This window comes from Penicillium manginii (assembly GCF_028828005.1).
Source record: "Penicillium manginii strain IBT 31320 chromosome Unknown utg000004l:1.0-7231830.0:1.0-7236170.0, whole genome shotgun sequence".
Taxonomy (NCBI): Eukaryota; Fungi; Ascomycota; class Eurotiomycetes; order Eurotiales; family Aspergillaceae; genus Penicillium; species Penicillium manginii.
Window position 1 is genome coordinate 3,698,783 of NW_026643105.1, and position 15,551 is coordinate 3,714,333.

Consider the following 15,551-nt stretch of genomic DNA (forward strand, 5'->3'; position numbering starts at 1 on the left):
GTCACGAGTGGTTCCTGTTCTTAGGGCGGCGGTTCAATTACAGCTCACCCTCTTTGTCTTTGGGGACAAAGGTAGCTGTCAACCAAACTGTTTACACTCCGATGTTTAATGTCTACTTTTTTGCGTTCCATGGACTCCTCGCCGGGGAGGGGCTTTGGGGTGCAATTGAAAGAGTGAAAGATAAAGCGTCTATAAGTATTCCCAGAAGCTTTCTATTTTGGCCTTTGGTGACGGCATTCAACTTTTCATATATCAAACCCCAGTCTCGGTCAATTGTGACGTCGATATTTTCTGTCTTTTGGCAATCATATCTAAGTTGGTTAAATAGTTCTACTGGACAGGAGAAAGGAAAGCCCCCATGTAAACCCGGATTAATTGTGTGACTGCCGCGGAAATTCTGAGGACCGAAGCGTTGAGAAACATCAGTTTCTACATAAGTCGTAGTAATTGTGATCTCTAGTACTACTCATTATTTGTACTGCTTCCACTAGGCTGCATCTTGAAATCCTATTTAGAAATACTTGGAGTCGATTAATCCCATGGCACATTGCCGGCTGCCAGACGAAGAGCAGCATGAAGCTACAACGAGAAATGCCGCTAAACCTGACAATGCGGAACTCAAAGGCCAAGAAGATACAACTGCTCGATGGTTTCACATGAGTTAAGATACGCTCAACTAGATGGCCTTGCAACGAAGCCTCATCAAGAAGTAAAAACAAGAAACGTCACCGCGTGGAGTATCTTATATCATTGTGGCTTTTTGATAAGAATTGCAACCTTCTTCTGTCCAAAGTAATAATTTAAAATGCAAGCAGTAACCCTGTTTTGATCCAATATCAATCCTACGTATGAGAACCCGGTTATTGGGCAGTGAAATTCTGCTTTCTCCAGCTTGGGAAAGTTTTGATTCAAGATATCATAACAACCAATCAATCAATACTCTACTTCTTAGCCTTCCGCACCTCCGTATGACCCAAAACACCCCAAACATCCGGTCTCGCTTCCCTCTCCTTTCCTTCATTCTCCTGGTCTCGCGCAGATTTCTTGTGCTGGTACAAGTGGTAACATGTACAAAGTTTCGCCATACCCGCGGGCTTCTGCGTCTGCGTGGGTACTTCGACGTTCATGATACCGAGACCCTCGACTTCCTTCATGTCTTTATTCTTTCCCACCTCCTTCTTGCTGGGCTTCTTGGAACTGCTCATAATTTTGGGCTATATGGTAGTATTTAATGTAAAGTTTTAGTGGGTAGTAGGGAATGGGGGTCTTGTTGCTGGGCCTGTTCTATTAGTATACTGCAGGATGGCTCTTGGGCAGTGCCAGTGGTGATTCAATATTCATCGACCTCGGGATGAGTGATTGATCCACTCCGAATAGTACCAGTAGTAGTATATATAGACATTGAGGACAAAGGATCATGATGTGATAATATGCAAAAACAGAACGAAGACCAGGCCCTTTCACAACTTGAAAGTCGATATAATCCTTTTGATAACATGAGACATGTTTACATAAAGGCGCCTTGAAAGTTTCCTGGCTTGAAGGTCTGCACGATGCTAGTAGTAGTAGCCCTGGAGGCTTATGACTTAAAGTTAGACTCTCAGATACTATTCTTCGTTCCATTCATCAATGCTTGGAACCCGCCTAAAATAGACCAGAACTTCGAATGCATAGTAGTGTTCGGCAGTTGATAAGCTGACAATGGGCCATGGTCTCGCGTAGGTGAAAGTACATTGTCTTTTACTTTCTATATCCTAGTAGGATATTATGTCTTTGTTCACCTCTGACAGACAAGGCTATCTTTTATTAGAAGCTTTTACATGTCAAAAATTTTCAGAAAGAGAAAATACGCTTCATTTGATGAGTCAACGGTACGCTTGTCCCATAATACAGGTACCTAATAGTAGGTACTTAGTATATAAAGCTTGACCTCCAGGGCTCTCCGCACCGCAACTCTTCACCCCAGTCCCGAGGCCAGGAAGGATCTATAAAAACCACTAGTGCTGCCAGTACTAACAATCGCTATATATGAATGTATAAACCGATGCATCCGAGTCCCAGTAAAACCCTTCAAGAAGTTCAAGTTCTCCAAAAAGAAGCGTCGCTCTTCCTTCGAGATCCAAAACTAGCCCACTTCAAGTTTGAATCCGAAGACTCAAAGATCATCCAGACCCAACTTGACAGTCTCCTCTCAGATTCAGACTCAGATCTACAAGAGAACGCGAACTTGAACACTTTCCCCACGGCCGTATACCTCGACGAAGAAGACCTGCACACGAATGACAACACGCCACCCTCACTAATCCCCCTCCAAAACCCCTTCCCCAACCACACAGAGTCCCTAGTCCACCTGAGCATCCACAGCCAAGACGAAACAACTCTACAAAATCACATCCTCCTCCCACAGACACTAATGCCAGTCCTAGGCAGAATCTTCGTGCCGAGCAAGACTTGGCATTTAGAGAACGTCTACAGCTTCCAAACGGAGACCATGGCGTGGGTTGCGATCCCGATGACATCTTACCACGAGTGTCGGACGCCTGAGGGCTTTCTGACAGAGATAGAGCGTGCGCTCGAGTCGGGTGATTCTTCAAGGCGTGTCATTGTTGATAAACCGGGTGTAGTCTCCAAGCATGCTTTTTGGCTCCAGGTGCGCGGGTTTTTTCCCAGGTCGGATGATGTGTTTGCTGCTGCTAGACGGCAGGCGGGTTTACTGAGACAGCTTGTTAGCGGTGGGTATATTGTTCTGGGGCCGGAGGTTTTGGGTGCTGATCAGGGACTTAGGACGGTGTACGTGCCGCCGAGTGAACATGTTTATTCTAGATCTGATTTCGGGTCTATTCGGGGTTCCTTGGGGAAAAGGTCTTTGAGGTAGTCGAAAGGCTGGTAGTCATATGGCCAGTATTGGTACTAGTACTCAATTGAAAACGCAAGGCAAATCTAACAAGAGATATAATTTTCCGAATAATCACAGAAAGCTTTTTTTTACCAGTAGTGAAAAGTATATGGACAGATGTATCTCGACTCGTGGCCGAATAGTGCCTTCGTCTTAAGACGAAACTCCCGATTGCGCCGCCAAACCGCCAGAAATGAACTAGCTAAGAAGAAAGGGAAAGAAAAGAGAAGAAAATATGAAGAAACTCCAACCTGCATGCTCAAGCCCGTTTTGTGGATCATTCGCGTTACTTGCGATGTTTAAAATCCGTAAGCGCCTTGTCCATACGGCGTGGCACCATATGGTGTCTGCGCGCTAGCGCCCCAGGCGCCGGCGGCACCATTTCCGTACGCTGTGAGATGGCCGTCCATGCCCTCGGGAGGTTCGTAGGCATCGGGGTCGGCGCCACCCATCATATCGGCGTCTTCGACACCGCCGACGTGGCCGTCCTCGCCTTCGCCTGAGAGGACGGAGATGGTGGTCGCGAGCTTTTGCTGAAGGACGATGATACCCTGCTGGACGATCATGTCGGGTTCCAAGTTACCGATGCTCTCCACATCGAAATAATATGTGTTGGGCTCGGCGTCATAGTCGAAAGGTTGATCTGGGTTGGCGGCAGTTTCCCAAGCAGCGTTTTCAGAGATAGGCCTAGATAATTCAAGAGTCAGCATTCGCAAAAGGTGCTTCGTAGACAGGACGATTCCTTTCTTCCCCAAAGAAATCAAAAGAAAAGATCGCACAACTGCAGTACATACCATTCCTTGGCGGCGTCCTGCTCATACCAGTAGTCGACATGCTTCAAGTTATTGTGCGGATCATACTCGAATCCAACGGCAGAAGTAGGCGCCCACTTCGCATGCTCCTTCGCCGTCCCTTTCTTCGCCAAACAAGTCAACTTGATCTCCTGTCCCTTGCGCAGCTTACAAATGATCGAGCCCTTGCCCTCAGCATCTGTAGTGACAGGGTCACCGATCGTATCGTTCATGCGCTCGCCCTGGACAGCAAGATCGCGCGCATAAACGGTCATGATGCCGTTTCCACAGCGCGCGTGCAACGACAGCGTCACGCTGCAGCGCACACAGTGGTCCTCGCAGTCGCAGTCACGGGAGTAGTCCATCTGGTCGCAGTTTTTCGCATTGAGTGGGATCATGCCCAAGCGGTGGGCGAGCATTTCGTCGGCGAGGACGGACGTGTTGCTTTCGATCTCGATCAGGTCCAGGGCCATGGTGGGGACTTCGGCCAGGATCGTGCGGCGGAGTGAGTTGGCGAAGGCGAGGTCAATGGAGCTCAGTTTGAAATCGACGCGGTAGGGCTCCGCCTAAGAGAGGTGTTGTTAGCTCAGTTGTTCGACTGACAGAAGCTGCGGCTTGTCGGTAATAACTCACCTCGCGAACGGTCACTTGAGGTCCCGTGGGCTCCATATCCATTTCGTACTCCATGGTGCTGTTGATGCGGCAGCGCTGGTCGCCGCCTGTTTCCGAGGGTAGTAGGTTATATGGCTATCATTAACGAAGAGAAAGGCAGGAGAGAATGACGGCCGGGGACGACAGGCGAGAATGGGAGGATGGAGGAAGCGGGTTGGAAGGTGATTCTCGCTCCGCGGGAGTGAAGCAGCGGATTTGCTCACTTGGAGGATGTCTTGGCATTTGGCCCAATCGGGACAGCCTCACCTTGAAAGCTCACCCGTACTAGAAACCTATGATTGTCATCATAATAGTGGTCTCGCTAATCCTAAACATTCAAATAATTAGAATTTACCACCTTCCTGGTTTGATTATGTACCTGAGTACCTTAGGTAGGTACCAATTTCCCAAAGTAGTAGTACTAGTACTGTGACCACATGCGATACTACTAGTACTCTTCAGCTTGATTCCAAGGTTAAAAATGATGACGCATGGTATTTGATGACGACCATCTAAATATGCTATTTATGTACATGATTGAAAGAGTAATACCAATATTGCACCTAAAATCTACAATAGGAATAGTATCATCTACCATAAATCCGGTCGGCGCTGTTTTTGGCGTCGGAGAGGGAATTCGCTCGGGATTACAGCATTGACTACGTAGTCGATTTTGAAGGGCATTGCTAGGGTTAGTGAAAGGGGGGAGGGAGAGAACGGGAGGGCATGGTTCAGATTCCATTGAGCGCGAGCAAGGTTGATCTGAAAACACTTTTCTCTCACTGGGAAGGTGGTCAAGCAGCATAGGGATGGGGAGATCGATCAAAGATATCACAGGGGAGCCCTCCGCCCGGCTTCTAGGTCCCCAAATGGAGATGGGGCCCAGTACACGGTGTCTATAAGAATATGACCAGAGCGAAAGAAAGAAAATAGCAAGGAATAAAAAACTTAATGCGCCCACGTTAACGTTAGAAACGACCGGGTAAGACAGCAGCCCGGCCGCCGAGGCGACGTATGCGATGCAAAGTTAAGATAGAAGGAAGAAAAAAAGACAAAAGAGAAGTTCGAAAAGCAACAAAGCCACCGATCTTTTTTTTCTTGGTCGTGTCGAGTCATCAATCGGGTGGGGTGTCCCGAATATCAATTGTTCCGTAGGGTTCACTTGGTCCAGGGACCATGTGAATTGCGAACACGAAGCGGATTGTAGCAATCGCAACAACACCAGCGGTTACCGTTTTAAGGAGCTGCGGTTCAGCGCCTCTAGCAATTCGGGTCGATTGGCGAGAGCGGTGGCCGCCTGGGTGTAGCCAACCCATTGGCGCTTGCGCTTGTGCCTCTCTGGCCAGTCGTCTTCCTCTCGGTCGACTGTTACTTCGAAGAATTGATAGGAGGCCTTGGGGGCTTGCGCAGTTAAGAGAGCAAAAGGGCGCATGTCGGGGATCAGACCCAGATCCTTATTGACGGTACACACGACACCGGCTTCTTCCCACGCCTCTCGGCAGGCGGCCTGCTGGGCGGTGCTTTCGTCGAGTTCCCACCCACCCTTGGGGAGTACCCAGCCTCCGGGTCCGGCGGATTGAATCATCAGGACTTTGGTTTTATCGGCAGAAAGGGGGACGACACCGGCGACGAGACGTTCGCCTTTTGAACCGTAGCCTAGATAGTGGTGGAGTTGGCACGGTATTCGGGAGCACCGGAAAGAGGGAAAGGTATGGTCGATCTCGCGATCGCGATTCGCCCACGTGCGGGAGAGTTGGGGGGGAGACTTACGCTGGTTCTTTCGGCCCACGCGAGCCTCCATGGAACGTATTTGAGCCATTGCGACAAGGGGGGGTTCTGTGGAGTTGTCGTCGGAAAGTGTGCCGAAAATGGAGGAGAGTAGAGAAATGGAAGAAAAGAGTGTAGCGGACCAGAAGGAAAGGAGAAATGAGGAATGGAAAGAGAAGAGAGAAAATGAGAAAGAAAGGGAATTCGGCCCCTCAGTTGAAAGGGTTGTCTCAGGGCAAGCTCCCGCGGAGCCTTTAGAGAGGTCTGGTCTCTCTTAACCGGGAGGAAGCTTAACGGAGGAGGGGGGCGTCTGAAAGCGGTTCGGAACAGGAAATTTTTTTTCCCAGAGAGGGGCGTGAGGTGAGGTGAGGTGAGGTGAGGTCAGGCGATAGGTGGACAGAACTCGGTTAAGTCTTCCCATTCATGCTAGCAGAGGGAGTATTGGATTGAGAAAAGTTGGTAGACATGGTGAATAGAAGTAAGAGGAAAAGGATTCTGGGAGGAAGAGGGTTGACGGGGAGGATGGTGGATGGTGGGAGGGGCATCTACGGCCGACTGACTAAGTTCCGTATTAACATAGTACTATAATAGTATACTACTATTCGTATGATATACTATACTATACTATACTATTATAATCGGTAGTATACTCTTATATACTAAATAGTATACTTTATAATATAGGTACACTATAGTATGTGTTAGTGCTATACTACACTCTGCTATACCACTGCTCAGGTGGCAGATAAGATATCATCACTATAGAATGACCTTCACTATGGGCTATATTATATAGACTTCTATAGAATATACCAGTATACTGGACTAAACCGATTCAATTCTTCAATTTTCTACTACTTATTCCCCTCCCCCCCTCTTACAAAGTATTACAGCCCCGCCATACTAACATCCTATCCATCACATCCCACTGCCAGTGGCATCTCGCGATTCTCCCCTTCCGCCCTCCACGACATCACAGCACATATCCCCCTCTTCCTTCCCCCCTCCTCTCTTCTCCCCTCCACTAACCTTCCCTACGATTACTCGTTCCTGACCTCGATCCACTCGTGTTTGCTTGCATCACGCAGCCAGTGTCCGATTTCCTGCTTCCGCCGGGACCGCCGACCAACGACCTACAACCAACAGCCAACCCGCTCGCGCTGCTCTACTCGAATCCATTGACCCTTCTCGTCCGATGGAGCCCGTTGACGCCGAACGCGCGCGACAGCTGTCGCTCTTCCGACCACTAGGTACCGTTCCACTTCCCTGCAGTGAACCACTGACACAGGCCCCTCTTCCCCCGTGGCGCTTCCACTGGTTGTGGTGGCTGCGCTTGGAGGGGCCAACTTGGCGGGGAGATTATCAACTTACCCTACTTGCACGCCGATCCGAACCACTTCAATCGCTGACATTAATTCGCCCCTCCGACAGGCTACCAACGCAATTCTTGTGGCTACTGCAAATCAGACGATGGAAGTATGTCATTCTCTGCATCTCTACCACCTGTTTGCCCCCCTCTTCAGGAAAGATTGGCTGACACGTCATGTCCAGGCGCATCATACTACACCAGCTCCGTAGCCGTGCGCCCCGAGCACTACGGCATTCTCGTCGATCAGGGCTGGAGACGGTGCGTATCATTGGCCTCTTGTTCTCTCTTTCTTTCTTTTTGTTTCATTCGCCCCCAAAGCCACCCTGTCCAATGACTCATATTCATCTAGATCAGGCAATCTGTACTACAAACAGAATCTGCGGCGTTCATGCTGTCCGCACTACACCCTGAGATTGGAGGCTGAGGCTTACAAGTCCCGTCGGGATCAGCGTAAGGCCATCAATCGCTGGAACCACTTCATCCTGGGCCCCGAGTACATTCGCAAGGCCGCTCGGCTCTGTCCACGGACGCGAGAGTAGGCATTCCTTCAACTACAATGTGACAATCTGCTTGCTAAAAATTTGCTACAGGGAAAAGAAGTTCCGCAAGTGTAACTTTGATGTTCTGACCGCTGTTCATGAATCCGAGTACAGTCACATCAAACGTCCCATCGACCCATCCACCAAGCGGGCCATAGAACCAGCCCATCGTTTCGAGGTCAACATTGAGGCCGACTCTCCCTCGCAGGCAAAATATGATTTGTTTGTCAAGTATCAGACCACCATCCACAAGGAGGACCTCTCTAAGTGGAAGCTGAAAGACTTCACACGTTTCCTGTGCTCTGGAATTAAGCGATCCCCTGCCGAGGTGAAAAAATCGAACGAATCGGACAAAAAGCTGGGCTCGTGGCATCAATGCTATCGCCTCGATGGAAAGTTGATTGCCGTAGCAGTGTTGGATCTGCTTCCGAGCGGAGTGAGCTCTGTCTATGTCTTGTGAGTACTTAAGTCCTTGGACTCTTCTATCAAATGTATAGTTGGACTGACTTTCCAAGTTACGATCCTGAGTATGAACAGTGGGAATTTGGAAAATTGAGCGCTCTGCGTGAGATTGCTTTCGCGCAGGAAAATGTTTATCCTTACTACTACATGGGTCAGTATAGCTATGTCTGGACCAATTTCCTGAACCTCTGGAAGCTGACTTTGACTTTCATAGGCTACTACATCCACAACTGCCAGAAGATGCGTTACAAAGGAACATTCCGACCCCAGTACATCCTTGGTAAGCAGGTCGATCACATTTCCTTCCCGCGTCTCTCTCTCGGACCTGCTGAGTGGAACTCCATTTTCTGCTTTGCACCCTAAGTTGTTATCTTACTGATTATTCTCGCAGACCCCGAATCTAACGAATGGGACCCACTCGATGGAGAACTCTCCAAGAAACTGGATACCCGTCCATATGTCTCCCTATCCCGCGATCGATCTGCGAATAACGGGGACTCGTCTACTGAGGAGGAATCCATCGATCGCGCTAACGAAGAAGCGCTCTCGCTATTCGACATCCACATGCCAGGTGTCCTGACTTTGGATGAAGTCAATGCATTGAACCTGGGCAACTGGAATCTACTTTACCATGGAACATTTGTGCATTTGAGTGTAAGTTGGAATTTGCCTTGGCTGAATACCATAGCCTATCCAACTGAGCAAAGAACTGATGATGACTTGCAGGACCTTGTCGGCTGGGAAAAAATGGCCTACAACGACCCGCAATCAGTCAAGGGGATCGTTGGCGAGCTTGCTGCGGCCCTGGGCCCGAAAATTGTGAAGGACAGTGCGGTCGTACTATTTGACTGAAGATAGACAGATAGAGAAATCGATTTACGGTGCTAGCTATGGTAGAAAAAAAGCATGAAGTGTAGCTGTGGACTGGAAGACCTTGGCAGCCTTTGCTGCGCTCAACAGCGACTACAAGCATATCTTGACTGCAATTTGCCCGAGAGAGATAGAAAGAAATAGAAACTTCGGATCTGCCACTCATGAAGGACTGATCTTACTCACGTCCCATGGAAATTCCAGAAACCTCAATAGAATACTAATTGAACTTGGGACGCACTTAAGTACGCATGACCAGCCCCAATTAACCTCCCCCTTTAGTTCACGCCATGATGAGCTGATCTCTGGTGGATCTCAGTTTCCCCCCTGCCTATAAATACTTGAGGTAACTAGACAATCTATGCTAGAGAACTCACAGTTGTCGGAAGGAAGAAACAGGCGGAGTGGCAGAGTACCGAAGAGTTGAACAAGAACGGTTAGCGTAGATTAGGTAACTCCCCACACAAAATGCGTGGGGAGATACATAGCATAGTCATCACTCCGATTTCTCTACCCTTTTCGCGTATGTTCTCATGTGTGCTTACACTGTTTCTGACAGTCTGCTGGATGTTTGAAAAGACACTGTGGAGCATCAATGGTTTTGTTCCCAGCGGTGAAATGCGTAGGCTCGACAGTGCCTTTTTCCAACTTCCAGCATAAGTACACCTGATCCGCGTCCCATTTCCACACTACCCTCGAGCATGAGAGGAAAATAACTCCGCCATGCCCGCCACACGGAAGATACGCAAGAACACGCCAGACAACTCACTCACCTTGGGGTATATGCTCGATAGACGCAAGATGGGCGCCAATCGGCGAACCAGGGCCTAAACATCCTCGTTTAGACCCGCAGTCTTCGAAAACCCCGACCCGGAGAGAAAAAACCGACTGAACGACATGAAAAAGCGCTTTTCTGACCCCATGCTTCTGAAATAAGTCTGCATCTAGATCCAGCCATACTGGAGGCCTCGTGAGTTTCCCCATTCCCCTTTCGTCACTCAATCTCCCGGAAATTGTGATATCCGTGGCCAACCTCTCTTGTGCTCGAGACATACATCCTGGCCGAAATGGCATTCATCGGTATTGTTGAAACTACATCCGATGTTAATATTCCGGTGCCGTCAGAGGAATATGACCAGTTTGTATTGGATTTGGAAAAGCAGCATATTGGCGACTCGGATTATGTATACGAGTGGCTGTATCCTGTATCCTAGAGGGGGCAGTATAAACAGGAAATGCTAGTCCCCGATCATCTAGGACCATGGCCTGAGTACTCGCTTGATACTAGTCACGAGTGTGCACCTGTTCCAAATCCAATATAAAATGGTCAAATTCCTCCCATAACACTGGAATATTAACATCAGAGGCATTTTCTATAACATCGACGGATCCCGCTCAGACTAGGATACATACCTTGCTCGCATGAACAGCGCCGGCCACGAATATCTCTTTATATCAGTCTCTACCCAATAATTCAAAGTTATTTCATGTACCAAGCCTCACTTTCTATCAAGCCACCCAGCAGGTAGTATAACTAGTAGTTTGTTCACCAGTAGACTCTTAGGAAGAGCATATCTATCTGACCTACGCTCTAACCAAATCCGCCGTCCCCTGTATATTTCAGTCTCAACCACCGCGTAGGGAACAATGCTTCTTTCCGGCCAATAAGGCGACCCTGGCTCTGCCAAGATTGCCGAAAAAAAACGCGGGTGTACATCCATGAATACATACTTCCTGCTTGGCGTTCCACATACGCTCACCTAATGGCATATGATTCTCCCTTCAACGACTCCGATTAACTTAGGACTAGGCTTGAAATAGACGCAAATTTCCATGGGAAGATTGAGGGATCTGTTTGGAGGGAAATAGTCACCTGGATTATGATTTTTGTGGCTCGCTTTGCCGAGAAATTATAAGTCAATTCATTTTTGGGATCTTGTATGACGATAACAGCTTTCTTCACTTCTTGATTGGTTGGGTTCAATATACACCTGAGTATAATTTACTATGTATTATTGCAAATTTCAAGAAAGGTGGGGGGGGGAAAGTCACTCAACCCAGTCTCTTGGCGATCAGAGTATGTCCTTTCTCACTAAATATTAGCTTAATATTTCCATAAAAGTCCCCAAGAACGTTATTTTAGAATCCGTGAACTGTTCTTAATGTGTGAATGCCGGGGAGATGAGAGAGACGATAATAAATATGTGTGTACATAGGACGGAAGGCTAGATCTAGCGGTGTAGACTGACTAATGATGTGCGACGTGACGCCTCAGAAGGGAACATAAGATGTCACAGTCCGGTTGGATGAAATTGAAGTCGACTTCACGACTTGTCTACTAGTATACCATCTCATCTCTATGGGCAGTAATTGATCCTTAGGGCTGAAGAGAAAGGTCCGTGAGTGAGGGATGGCTCGATCCCTCTGCTGATTGAAATGACGATGTCGACACCATGGCGAATAACGATTAGGCTATTCAGGTACTTCGAAGCAGTCCTGCAGTCCAGTCCGGGAATCCGGGTACCCGCCGCTGTTACCAGGGGATTGTTTGACGGGATCTCCGTCACCAGGAACCCAGCCCAGCTTCTCTTATATAAGGGATTGAAACCTACTCTCTACTCCACATTTAAGTCCTATCAAAGCCCAATCCAACCTCCCATCACCCAAAAAAGAGCCAACACCCACCCCACCATACTCACAATGAAAGCCGTCCAAATCCTCGGAGACGCCTCCTCCCCCACCGTCGCCACAACCCACGAAATCGCCAAACCCGTCCCCAAAGATACACAGATCCTGATCCAAGTCCACGCAGCCGGTATCACCGGTGACGAAATAACCTGGCCCGAACCGTATGCCCGGGCAACCCGGATCCCAGGCCACGACATTTCAGGCAAAGTCTCAGAACTCGGCCCAAACTATAACGGCCCACTCAAAGTCGGCCACGAGATTTACGCCATGATCTCACCGGATCGAGGCGAGGGCCAAGCCGAATATGCGATCTGTACAGCCAATGAGGTATCCCCGAAGCCGAGCTCGATATCGCACGCAGAGGCGGCTGCGCTGCCAATTCCGCTTCTGACGGCGTATGAGGCACTATTGGACCATGGCGGCATCAAATCTGGCATGCGGGTTTTCATCACGGGTGCGTCTGGCTCCGTGGGGATTCTGGCGGTGCAGATTGCAAAGCGGAAGTTCGGGGCTCATGTTGTTGGTCTGGCGTCGGCTCAGCACCATGAGACGTTGAGAAGTATGGGCGCGGATGAGGTGTTCGATTATAAGGTTGACGGGTGGGAGACACAGTTCGATAAAGTGGGTCTTGTATTTGATACAGTTGGGGGAAAAGTGTTGGAAAAGTGTTGGAAGGTTGTCGAGGATGATGGTGCTCTGATCACGATTGGAGACCCTGCGCCTTCGTGGGCTTTTGGTCAGGGCGTGGCGCCTGAGGCGGTTGATCACCCTGGTGTCCGGTATAAGCATTTTATTCTTTCTCCGGAGGGTGAGCGACTTGGTCAGCTGGGTGGAATGATTGATGCTGGATTGGTTAAGCCCTTGAAAGTTGAGGCATTTCCCTTTGAGGACTCGGTCAAAGCATGGGCATATGCTCGACAACGAGGCCGTGGAAACAAGGCTGTAATCAGCTTTGTGTGATGGTAGAATAGCAACAGATTTGGTTGTTCTTCCTTTATTGAGGAAATTTTTCGATGATTTTCGATGTTTTAACGAGACATGACCAGCGAATGCAAAGAGCATTTCGGGAGCGAAAAGTCCAACCTCAAGTTATTAATCTTAGAAAGTAAGCAAAAACTGGAAAGGAACATTCAATAAGTGACAATGACCCGTAGTTTCCGCCCAGGTAGTAATAATGTTTTGTGTTTTATCTACATACTATGTACTAGTACTATTAAATTTTCAAAGAAGCCCAAAAGGAATCCGGCGAGTTGACACGAGCTCAAAGGATGAGCAATTGTCCGAACTCGGTAATATTAAATCATGATGCGTTATTCATATCCCATGCAAACTCGGTGCCCAGATCACCAATATTGTACCACCCACATAGATCATCGATAGAACCTAAAAGAGGAAGCATATCAGTGTCGTTGCTCGAGGCTTCGCCCTCCGACCCCAGGCTTCCCTGGCCATTGCCGCCGGATAGATTGGGCAGGTCACTGGAACAAGGAGTTCCATTCATGCTTGTGGATTTGGACCCCAGCCCTAGCACGTGGTGAGCAATAGTTTGAATCTCGCGAACATTTCTCGCAGATCTTGGCCACATTTCGGCCAATGTCTTGAGGCAACCAATAGTCATCCGAATTTGATCTCTTGCAATAGCCAGCTTGGGCCCTTTCAGCAGGAAATGACAGGCAGATAAGAGCGCCAACGTACCCTCGCTGATCATGCATGTTGTGAAGGGAGAGTGGTAAAATGGTCGAACCGGCAACGCTAGAAGGCGAATCTGCGCCTCAGCTGCTCGCATGACTCGAACAGTATGGACATTAATCAGCTCCGGGGTAGGGTTATCGGCAGGTGGCTCTCGAGCGCAGCTTGAGATATTTTCAACGGGGTTGAATTTTAGATCTGAGAGTGGTCTGTGGATGCCGATACTTGAGCTACATTGTTACCAGATTAGCCAAGTTCTTCGGGCAAAAATAATGATTGAGGAGAGTACCCACACATGTATGAGTAAATGCGCTTGAAACATCAGTTCGTCGATTTCGCCAGTCTTGGTCATCACTTGCTTGCGGTCCTTTGGCAAAAAGAGCAGCCATCCATCGAGGGCTGAGTCGGCGGCCTGAATGACATGTAACGAGTCCTCTTTTGCCGCGATTTTGGGGGCCGAGGATATCGCCATAGCCGTGCATTTTACAGCACCGATGAGATACGCGAACGATGAGAATACGGTATCCTCAGAAGAAAACTCTCGACAATCGAATTCTTGCACCGTCTTTGGTTCGGGTATCACCTATCAAAAGGTCAGCGAGTTGAGTCATGCTCTTGTGACATCTAGAGGGAGAAGTAGATTATAGAAATCGACTAAGCAGAAGGGTGTGACAACGTACTCCCGACTCGTATTCCTGCTCTTCACAAGGCAGCCCGACGGTTGCATCGACCTCCATCACTTGAAACTCCATCGTTCCCAGGGTCCCTGCATAATATGCATCCACAGTGTACAGCATCCACCATGTTCGTCGCCAGCTCTCGCTGACTACAGGATCCTCGGCCCCATTTTTGACCGCAAACTCTTCATGGTGCATCTGCAAATCTAGGGCGAGTCGTATTGCATCGTTTATTTCGGCTTTAGCCTGCTTTTTATGGTCGTACCAAAACAGGGCCACAGAGTATAATAGCCGAACCTGGACCAAGACTGGATCTGACGGCATGGCCTGGGCTAGACATGTTTCCACGTGGTCTTGCAATGCGGATGACCATTCCCGAAAGTTGTAAATATATCCAATGAGGCGCATGGCTGCGATCAGCGGTTTCAGGCTCAGGTGGTGGTTCGGATTTTGGTAGTGTCTAGTCATGTGGCGTCGGGGTAGGAGAAGAGGGTGGAATCGATGGAAGCTCTTGTAGTAAGAATGCACCAGTGGGTCCTTCTCTATGTTGCTCATTTGGACCTGAAAAGAGGTCGCAGATCCTGGTGAGTCGACATTGGAGGTCGTATTGCCAAACCCTACCCCATCGAGCAGACCCCCGCCTTTGTCGAAGTTTGCCTCGATGAATTGTGACGTGAGATCCAGCTCGCCTTGAACTCCCACGATCCTTTGTGGGCTCCAGTTGCCTGCGATTGTAACCGGCTCGGTATCAGTGGTATCGACGCCCGAAAGTCGTTTGCGACGCTCTGCCAACGCCGCGCGATCTAAACCGCCGCGACGCGATCGAGCATAGTGGCATTGTTGGTCAGATTCAGAGCAACGGGCGCAAACTGGTCGCTTTCCGTCGCATTTCAGGTGTCGCGAGCGACACGGTAGACAGGCCAAAGATGAGCGCGTAGCTCTAGAATTCTGGGGAGGTGACATGACATGAGAAGATGCCATGACGGCAGATCGTCGGAGTTGTAGAAATGCGGGTACTCAAGTTGCTCTCGGGGACTCGTCGGGTATCCACACTCGGCCAAGGCGGATACCCGTGACTCCATAGTAACTTGACTTAGTAGAGTACCCGAGGGTAGAAGTTCAACTTCTCTGTATCGCCACTTCATATTTCCT

At 49.0% G+C, this 15,551-nt stretch overlaps 7 protein-coding genes across 7 annotated transcripts; 3 read left to right on the plus strand and 4 right to left on the minus strand.

Moving 5' to 3' along the window:
• Positions 1–941: 941 nt before the first annotated feature.
• N7533_005090 (uncharacterized protein) lies at positions 942–1,205 on the minus strand (the record flags this gene model as incomplete). The annotated part of the gene is made up of 1 exon (XM_057101740.1): positions 942–1,205. One exon carries the CDS (start codon positions 1,203–1,205, stop codon positions 942–944), a length of 264 nt encoding a protein of 87 aa, XP_056961370.1.
• An 827-nt stretch (positions 1,206–2,032) lies between these two features.
• On the plus strand, positions 2,033–2,875 carry N7533_005091 (uncharacterized protein; the record flags this gene model as incomplete). Its single annotated transcript, XM_057101741.1, has 1 exon — positions 2,033–2,875. One exon carries the CDS (start codon positions 2,033–2,035, stop codon positions 2,873–2,875), a length of 843 nt encoding a protein of 280 aa, XP_056961371.1.
• Positions 2,876–3,195: 320 nt separating this feature from the next.
• On the minus strand, positions 3,196–4,374 carry N7533_005092 (DNA-directed RNA polymerase II core subunit RPB3; the record flags this gene model as incomplete). The annotated part of the gene is made up of 3 exons (XM_057101742.1): positions 3,196–3,583; positions 3,691–4,253; positions 4,321–4,374. The coding sequence occupies 3 exons, from the start codon at positions 4,372–4,374 to the stop codon at positions 3,196–3,198; spliced, it is 1,005 nt and encodes a 334-aa protein (XP_056961372.1).
• A 1,192-nt stretch (positions 4,375–5,566) lies between these two features.
• On the minus strand, positions 5,567–6,157 carry N7533_005093 (NUDIX hydrolase; the record flags this gene model as incomplete). Its single annotated transcript, XM_057101743.1, has 1 exon — positions 5,567–6,157. The coding sequence occupies one exon, from the start codon at positions 6,155–6,157 to the stop codon at positions 5,567–5,569; it is 591 nt and encodes a 196-aa protein (XP_056961373.1).
• Positions 6,158–7,300: 1,143 nt separating this feature from the next.
• On the plus strand, positions 7,301–9,327 carry N7533_005094 (arginyltransferase; the record flags this gene model as incomplete). Its single annotated transcript, XM_057101744.1, has 9 exons — positions 7,301–7,355; positions 7,537–7,581; positions 7,657–7,732; positions 7,824–8,009; positions 8,065–8,469; positions 8,529–8,626; positions 8,690–8,755; positions 8,867–9,129; positions 9,202–9,327. The coding sequence occupies 9 exons, from the start codon at positions 7,301–7,303 to the stop codon at positions 9,325–9,327; spliced, it is 1,320 nt and encodes a 439-aa protein (XP_056961374.1).
• A 2,718-nt stretch (positions 9,328–12,045) lies between these two features.
• Positions 12,046–12,993, plus strand: N7533_005095 (NADP-dependent oxidoreductase; the record flags this gene model as incomplete). Its single annotated transcript, XM_057101745.1, has 1 exon — positions 12,046–12,993. One exon carries the CDS (start codon positions 12,046–12,048, stop codon positions 12,991–12,993), a length of 948 nt encoding a protein of 315 aa, XP_056961375.1.
• Positions 12,994–13,333: 340 nt separating this feature from the next.
• On the minus strand, positions 13,334–15,380 carry N7533_005096 (uncharacterized protein; the record flags this gene model as incomplete). The annotated part of the gene is made up of 3 exons (XM_057101746.1): positions 13,334–13,952; positions 14,016–14,305; positions 14,403–15,380. The coding sequence occupies 3 exons, from the start codon at positions 15,378–15,380 to the stop codon at positions 13,334–13,336; spliced, it is 1,887 nt and encodes a 628-aa protein (XP_056961376.1).
• Positions 15,381–15,551: the final 171 nt, after the last annotated feature.